The sequence below is a fragment of the Crocuta crocuta genome, unplaced genomic scaffold, assembly GCF_008692635.1.
Source record: "Crocuta crocuta isolate KB4526 unplaced genomic scaffold, BGI_CrCroc_1.0 scaffold4323, whole genome shotgun sequence".
NCBI lineage: Eukaryota > Metazoa > Chordata > Mammalia > Carnivora > Hyaenidae > Crocuta > Crocuta crocuta.
In genome coordinates, this window is record NW_027529056.1 from 1 (window position 1) to 8,876 (window position 8,876).

At 38.7% G+C, this 8,876-nt stretch overlaps 1 protein-coding gene across 1 annotated transcript in view; it reads left to right on the forward strand.

The window, feature by feature from the left end:
- Positions 1-1,504: 1,504 nt before the first annotated feature.
- The window catches only part of LOC144226098 (phosphorylase b kinase regulatory subunit alpha, skeletal muscle isoform-like), a gene marked incomplete at its 5' end in the record, with an annotated part of 44,881 nt that continues 37,509 nt past the window's right edge, over positions 1,505-8,876 (forward strand). The window contains one exon of the mRNA XM_077757414.1: positions 1,505-1,656. Coding sequence (XP_077613540.1) covers positions 1,505-1,656 — 152 coding nt within the window. The remainder of the gene's footprint in view (positions 1,657-8,876) is intronic.

Below are 8,876 nucleotides of genomic sequence, written 5' to 3' on the forward strand. Positions count from 1 at the left end.
TTGTTCAAGGACTCCTTCAGTGCCTTTCCCTCTCTCTTCCTCTTAGGGAATTCCTATGATACAGATATTGTTCCAGTTGATTGCATTACTCAGTTCTCAAACTCTCTTTTTGTGCTCCTGATCAGTTTATCTCTTTTTCTCAGCTTCCTCTTTTTCTATAATTGTGTCTTCTAATGCACCTTTTCTCCTCTCTGACTCTTCAATCCGTGCATTTGACACCTCCATTTTATTATGCACCTCATTTATAGAATTTTTAAATCCATCACAACTATTTTTAAGGTCTATTGTCTTTGTAGCAATAGCTTCTCTGATGTCTTCCATGCCTTTTTCAAGCCAGCGATTAATTTTATGACTGTTGTTCTAAATTTTTGTTCAGTTATGTTGCTTATATCTGTTTTGAACAGTTTTTTAGCTGTCATTTCTTCCTGGAATTTCTTTAGAGGAGAGTTCTTCCATTTCGTCATTTTGGGTAGCTTTCTGCCTCTTGTTAGTTTTAAAAGCTTGTTATGCACTCTGCACGTGCGAGTACTGCTTTATTAAAGAAGGCTTATTAACTGTCCATGGCCAGTCCCTTCAGGAAGTGTTCTTTGAGTGGTTTCTCTTGGTCTCTCTTGTTGAGACTTTGGTTATTTTATTTCCCTACTCGTAGTGGTATTTGGGACTCTCCACCGTTTGGTTTGTTTCTTGAGGTAATCCTGGAAAGGAAAACAGAGAGACAAATACACAGGGAACAAAGGCACGGAAACGCACAGACAAATGCAATGAACATGCAAACTGAAAGGAAAAAAGAAAGAAAAAACCCCGAAAAGACAAAGGACAGTCTAAAAGCATAAAACCAGAATTCCAAGGTACAAATAAAGAGCAGAGTGTATGCAGTGCTGATGGAAGAGCATGTACAAAGAGAGAAATGACAGGGTTGGGGAGAAAGCGAAATTGGACAATGACAAGGCAGAGAGACTAAGAGGCTTAATTCAGAGAGAAAAAGGAGAATATGCTAGGAGCCGAGGAGAAAGAAACACAGATAGTGTTACTCAGAGAAACTATATAGTCTGATTATTCCAGAGAGAGAGCGATAGGAAGGTAATGGTGGAGGTGTAGAATATACATGTAGAGGATGGATTGAATGTGACTGTTTAAGCAAACCAATGACCAGAGTGCCCAGTCCATCAGAAGGGAGGGATATGAATGAGATAAGGGAAAATGTATCTGAATAGAAAGAATTGATCTAGAATTAATCACAGCATTGCATCCATGTTTGTCTTGCCCCAGGGTTAGGTAAAAAAAAAAAAAGTAGCTCTCTAGCAGGGATGGGCATAGTTTGGTGTAGGCAGGTCTAGCCTCCACTGAGGTCCTGCTTTGGTAGTTGTGGGAAGAAAAATGGTGGCGCCCCAGTCCCTTCTCAAACCTAGCATTGCAAATCACCCTTTTGGGTCTGATCTCCTTGGACCGCAAGCATAGCCAAGGTGTGCTGTGTTCTATGTCCCAAGCCTCGCCTCGTTTCCAGGTCTCAGTCCACGTGCTTTATTGATACAGCCCGAAATGTAATCCCCCAGGCCAGGCTGCTTCCCAGCCGGGGATCAAGCCAGGAGAGCAGCAGAGCAGTTTCAGGACAGGCCGCTTCCCAGCTGGGAATTGAGCCGGGAGAGCAGCGGAACAGTTTCTCCTGGCGCCACCTGGGACTGGGGCACTCAGCCCAAAGAAAACACCACATCTAGAAATAGGATCCCTCTCTGTCCTGGGCCGAGGTTTTCCTCTTCTCTAGCGACAGTTCTATGAGTAGTTTCAAACACTCTTTCTTTTCCCCTCAACTCTCTTCAGCTCCCTGCAAAGGGGGTTCCCTCCCCTCCCTCCGTGTCTCCAGGTCCCAGCACATTTTTTTCTTCCCCAGTTCGCACTCATGCACCTATGAGGTTTTCTTCTTAGTGAACTCTGTCTCTTTTCCTCCCAGACTCCTGCAGTTCAGTGTCCTATGGCTTCAGGCCTTCTCTGTTTGAGAGATGGGGGCGAGAGAAATGTATGGAGCTCCCTACTTCTCCACCATCTTGCCCCCCTCAATACTGGTGTTATTTTGATAGAGATTGCATTGAATATGCAGATTGCTTTGGGTAGTATTATCATTTTAACAATATTTGTTCTTCCTGTCCAGGAGCATGGAATATTTTTCCTTTTTTTGTGTGTGTCTTCTTCAATTTCTTTCATAAACTTTCTATAGTTTTCAGTGTATAGATTTTTCACCTCTTTGGTTAGGTTTATTCCTAGATATTTTATGGGTTTTGGTGCAATTGTATGTGGGATCAATTCCTTGATTTCTCTTTCTGTTGCTTCATTATTGGTATATAGGAATGCAACCAATTTCTCTGCATTGATTTTATACCCTGCGACTTTGCTGAATTCATGGATCCATTCTAGCAGTTTTTTGATGGAATCTTTTGGGTTTTCCATATAGAAAACCCATGTCATCCGTGAAGAGTGAAAATTTGACTTCCTCTTAGCTGATTTGGATGCCTTTTATTCCTTTGTGTTGTCTGATTGCTGAGGCTAAGACTTCCAATACTATGTTGAATAACAGTGGCGAGAGTGGACATGCCTGTTGTGTTCCTGACCTTAGAGGGGAAAGCTATCAGTTTTTTCCCATTGAGGGTGATATCAGCATGGGTCTTTCATATATGGCTTTTGTGATCTTGAGGCATGTTCCTTCTATCCCTACTTTCTTAAGGGTTTTTATCAAGAAAGGACGCTGTATTTTGTCAAATGCTTTCGCTGCATCCATTGAGAGGATCATGTGGTTCTTGTACTTTCTTTAATTGATGTGATGAATCACATTGATTGTGGATATTGAACCAGCCCTGCATCCCAGGTATAAATCCCATTTGGTTGTGGTGAATAATTTTTTTGATGTACTGTTGGATCTATTTGGCTACTATCTTATTGAGGATTTTTCCATCCATGTTCATCAGGGAAATTGGTCTATAGTCTTCCATTGTAGTGGGGTCTTTGTCTGGTGTTGGAATAAAGGTAATGCTGGCTTCATAAAAAGTGTTTGGAAGTTTTCCTTCTATTTCTATTTTTTGTAACAGCTTCAAGAGGATACGTGTTAACTCTTCCTTAAATGTTTGGTAGAAGCCCCTTGGAAAGCCATCTAGCCCTGGGCTCTTGTTTTTTGGGAGATTTTTGATTACTAATTCTATTTCTTTACTGGTTATGGGTCTGTTCAAATTTTCTATTTCTTCCTGTTTTCGTAGTTTATACGTTTTTAGGAATTTGTCCATTTCTTCCAGATTGTCCATTTTCTTGGTGTATAATTCCTCATAATATTCTCTTATTATTGTTTGTATTTCTGCTATGTTGCTTGTGATTACTCCTCTTTCATTCTTGATTTTATTTATTTGGGTCCTTTCCTTTTTGTTTTTTTTTTTTAATTTTCTTTATATTTATTTCTTTTTGAGAGAAAGAGAGAATGTGTGAGCAGAAGAGGGACAGAGAAAGAAGGAAACACAGAATTGGAAGAAGGCTTCAGGCTCTGAGCTGTCAGCACAGAGCCCGACATGGGGCTCAAACTCATGAGTGGTGAGATCATGACCTGAACCAAAGTCAGACGCTTAACCAACTGTGCCACCCAGGTGCCCCACTTTTTTTTTTTTCAAACTGGCTAGGGGTTTATCAGTTCTGTTAATTCTTTCAAAAAACTAGCTTTTGGTTTGATTGATCTGTTCTACTGGTTTGTTTTTTGTTTGTTGGTTTGTTTTTTTGTTTCTGTAGCATTGATTTCTGCTTTAATCTTTATTATTTCCTGTCTTCTGCTGGCCTGGGGTTTTATTTGCTGTTCTTTTTCTAGCTCTTTAAGGTGTAAGGTTAGGTTGTTTATCTGAGACCTTTCATCCTTCTTTAGGAAGGCCTGGTTTGCTATATACTTCCCTCTTATATACATCCCAGAGGTTTTGGGCTGTGGTGTTATCATTTTCGTTGGCTTCCATGTACCTTTTAACTTCCTCTTTAACTTCTTGGTCAGCCTGGTGAATGTTTTTTCTTAAATGTATTATTGGATTTGTTTGCTAATATTTTGTTGAAAATCTTTACATGTATATTTTTGAGAGATTGGCCTGTAATTCTTTTTTTTTTTTTTTTTTTTTTTTTTTTTTTTTTTTTTTTNTCAAACTCATGAGTGGTGAGATCATGACCTGAACCAAAGTCAGACGCTTAACCAACTGTGCCACCCAGGTGCCCCACTTTTTTTTTTTTCAAACTGGCTAGGGGTTTATCAGTTCTGTTAATTCTTTCAAAAAACTAGCTTTTGGTTTGATTGATCTGTTCTACTGGTTTGTTTTTTGTTTGTTGGTTTGTTTTTTTGTTTCTGTAGCATTGATTTCTGCTTTAATCTTTATTATTTCCTGTCTTCTGCTNTTTCAAAGAATAACCTCTTGGTTTCATTGATCTGTGCCATTGATTTTTAGTTTCTATATCATTTATTTCTGCTCTAATCTATTTTTTATTTATTATTTCATTGCTTCTGCTGGTTTGGGGTTTTGGTTATTCTTCTTTTTCTACCTCCTTTAAGTGTACATTTAGGTTTTTCTTTGAGATTTTTCTTGCTTCTTGAGATAGGCTTGTATTGCTGTAAACTTCCCTCTTAGAACCACTTTTGCAGCATCACAAAGAGTTTGGACCATTGTGTTTTCATTTCATTTGTTTGTGTGTACTTTCTTATTTCTTCTTTTATTTTCTGATTGACCCATTCATTGTTCATGTTATTTAACCTCCAAGTATTTATGGTCTTTCCAGATTTTTTTCTTGTGGTTGATTTCTAGTTTCGTAGTGTTGTGGTCAAAAAAGATGCATGGTATGACTGTGCCCTTTTTAAATTTGTTGAGACTTGTTTTGTGGCCTAATTGTGATCTATACCAGAGAATGTTCCATATGTACTTGAGAAGAATGTTTATTCTCCTGTTTAGTGATAGCATTCTCTGAAACATTTGTTAAACGCACCTAGTCCAGTGTGTCATTTACAGCCACTGTTTCCTTGTTGACTTTCTGTTTGGGTGAACTGTCCACTGGTGTAAGTGGGGTGTTAAAGTCTCCTACTATTATTGTATTACTATCAGTTCCTTTATATTTGTTATTAATTTTTTTGTGTATTCAGGTGCTTCCATGTTGGATGCATAAACAGTTATAATTGTTACATCCATTTGTTAGATTGTTCCCTTTATTATTATATAGTATCCTTCTTTGTCTGTTGTTAAAGCCTTTGTTTTAGAGTCTAGTTTGTCTGATATAAGTATTGTTACCCCAGCTTTCTTTTGACAATCATTTGCAATCTGCAGCTATCTTTAGGTCTGAAAGGAGTCTCCTGTAGGCAGGATATAGATGGATCTTTTTTTCCTCCATCCTTTCACCCTGTCTTTTGATTGGAGCATTTAGTCCATTTACATTCAAAGTAATTAGTGATAGATATGTAGTTAGTGCTATTTTGTTACTTGTTTTGTGGGCTTTTTTGTAGTTTATCCGCGGATCCTTTCTTCTCGTATGCTCTTTCATGGTTTGTTGCCTTTCTTTAGTGATATACTTGGATTCCTTTCTCTTTATTCTCTGCAAATCTATTACTAAATTTTTATTTNGTAACATCTTTTGACTATACTGTTCTATATATTGATGGCTATTTAAGTTTGAACCCATTCTTCATTAATCCCTCCCAACACTTTAGGTGTATGGTGTCATATTCTCCATCCTTTTATTTTATGAATCCTTTGACTGACTTTTGCAGAAATACTTATTTTTAATGCTTTTGTAAGTAAAATACTTATTTTATTACTTTTCATACTCTTACTTATGATCTTTCCTTTCCACTCCTTTCTTGTAGAGCTGGTTTAGTGGTCATGAACTCCTTTGGTTTTAATTTGTCTGAGAAACTTTTTATCTCTCCTATTCTGATTGATAGCCTTGCTGGATAGAGTATACTTAGCTGAAGATTTTTCCCTTCCAACATTTTGAATATGCCATGCCACTCCCTTCTAGTCTGCAAAAATCTGCTGAAAAATCTGCTGATAGACTTATGGAGTTTCCCTTATATGTAACTGTCTTCTCTCTTGCTGCTGTGAAAATTATTCATCACTACTTTTTGCCATTTTAATTACTATGTGTCTCTGTGTGGACCTCCTAGGGTTGACATTTTTGTGGGGATCTCTGTGCCTCCTGGATGTGGATATGTTTCCTTCTCCAGATTAGGGATATTTTCAGCTGTTATTTCTTCAAATAAATTTTCTACCTCTTAGTCTCTCTCTTCTTCTTCTGGGATATCTCTAATGTGAATGTTATTATTTTGATGGATTCCCTGAGTTCCCTAAGACTGTTCTCACTTTGTATAATATTTTTTCCCTCTCATTCACTCAACTTAATTGTTTTCCATTACTTTGTCTTCCAGGTCAATAATTTGTTTTTCTACTTCCTCTAGGTTCCCATTTATTCCATCATGTGTATTTTTAATTTCAGTTATTGTCTTCTTCATCTTTGATGGTTATTTTTTTTTGTCTCTTTGTTAAAGGTCTCCCTGATGGCTTCCACTCTTTTCTCTAATTCAACAAATATCTTTAAAAGTGCATTACTTCGAATTCTCTATCAGGAATACTACTTATATTTGCTTTAGTTAAGTCTCTTGCTGTGATTTGGTCCTTTTCTTTCTTTTGTAACATATTCCTCCGTCTCCTCATTTTGTTTAACTCTCCATGCCTTTTTCTTTGTTAGGAAAGTCACCTACTTCTGTTGTTCCTAATGATAATAGCCTTATGAAGAAGAGGTCCTGTAGTGTCTTGCAGTGTAGAGTCCTATTCCCCAGGACCTGGAGCTTCAGGAAGGATCTCCTATGTGTGCTGTGTATGCCCTACTCTTGAGTCGTGACCTCTTTTTCCTTCAGTCCAGTTGTCTGCAGAGGCTCTCCTTGCCTATTATGAGCAGTGTTTAATTCCTGGCTGTGTGGGGCATGTTTTAGCAAGATGTGTACCTGTCAGCTTGCAAAATGAGACCTGCCACTGGCACTGGAACTTTAGTCCCACAGAACATGTGGATTGGGATATAAGGTGTTGGTGGGATATACCTGTGTTCTGGGGGAGGGGACCTGCAGTGCCATGACTGAAGCAAGCATGACTGGGAAGGGCAGATCCACCCAAAAGTGGGAATGGCAGGGCTTGGTGTAAGCAAGTTAGATAGCAAGTTGCAGCACTCTGCTGGTCCCTGCCAGTGGTCATGTGTTGATGAATGGTGGGGGAAGGAAATGGTACCTGCCGTCTCCTTTATTCTTGGAAGGGTCTCACTGTGATCCCCACCTCTCAGGGACATGCTCTGAGATGAGTAAATAACTCTCCCTCCCATCCATCCCTAGTGTGTTTCAAACTGCTGCTTCCACACTATATCACTGTTGGGTTTTGTTGCAGTTTCTTAAAGGGCAGGAATTCTACTTCCTAATGCCCTCTGGGTTCTCCTAGAGCTGAGACTGCTGATTTTTAAAATTCCACGCTTTAAAGTCCTGCTGGTTGTAGGAATTTACAAAATTCATCCCCTCTTGCTTTCAAAGCCAAGTGTTATGGGGATTCATTTTCCCCATTTGGGCTCCTTGGTGTAATAATCTGTTTTTTGTCCTTCTCTGCATCACTGGCTCCCTCCGTGCTACAGATGGCCACAGTCTGTTTTGCTCACAAACCACATCTTCACCCTTTCTACTTTCTTTAGTGTGGCCTCTTCTCTACCTTAAGTTGTGGAGTTTGTTCTGCCAGTCTTCATATTGTTTTCTGGGTTATTTATACTGATGTGATTGTTATATAGTTGTGTCTATGGGACGAGATGATCATAGGGTCCTTGTAGTCTGTCATCTTCTCAGCCTCTTCCTTTCTGCATTTTCTGATCCTATATCTGGCCTGCTTAAATCTACTGGAAAAAAAAATCACACAAATCAGCACATGGTTGCACTGTAATTCTACAGTTTCCAACCCAGCTAGGCCAACAGTGCTCCTTGTTAGTCTTTGTTCTTACTGTTACTCAGCATTTTCATTCTTTTCAGCCACTATTCCAAATCTTCTGTTTTCAAGCCCATCCCTTGTTTTCATCCTTTTTCTTGGCCTGCTAACAAGGGTAAATATCTTACTCTAGCTAGATAATTTTAATGTTATGATCCCTGTCTGTTTCCCAACCTCCCACCACATTTTTACTTATATCTTTACTTATCCTTGCCCCCTTTTCTCCAGTCTCAGAAAAGGTGTTTCTTCTCTTCTTCAAGACTGAATCCTCCTTCTAATGCTTGATCCTATCCTGAACCCCAGCCCTGCTAGAAACCTACTCTTTCCTCTAATCTTCAAACTCCTCTTCTCTGTTGGTTCTGTTTTTTAGTTCATTTACATACCCATCACCCTCTAGTAATCCTATCCTTCCTTTCTCACCTGAATATCGCTTCTTTGTATTCCATGCATTCTACAGTCCTTTTAAATGTGGCTTATTACTCCTCTGAAAATGCTTTTGCTAAAGTTATTGAAAAATTCAGTAGATATTTTTCAATCTGTATCCTAGTAGATCTTTTTGTTTCATTTATTATCTTTCCAGAAACTCTTAACTTGCATGCCTTCTGTGATACCATCTCTTGGGTCTCCTTAAACCTGAATTTTGCATTTCTCTGCCTCATTCTGGGCTTCTTCTTCTCTTTGCCCCTTAACTGTTGATATTCCTAGGGATTATATCCATAGATTTTCTTACTTAGAATATTTGTTCTGATCTCTCTGCCTCCTTCTATTCCAAACCTTCTCCCTCTCCCTACTTCAACTTCTTCCCTCTCAGAAGATGACTTTACCTCCTATACCATAGAGAAAATGCAAGCCTTGAGATAAGAACTCCTCTTTGCC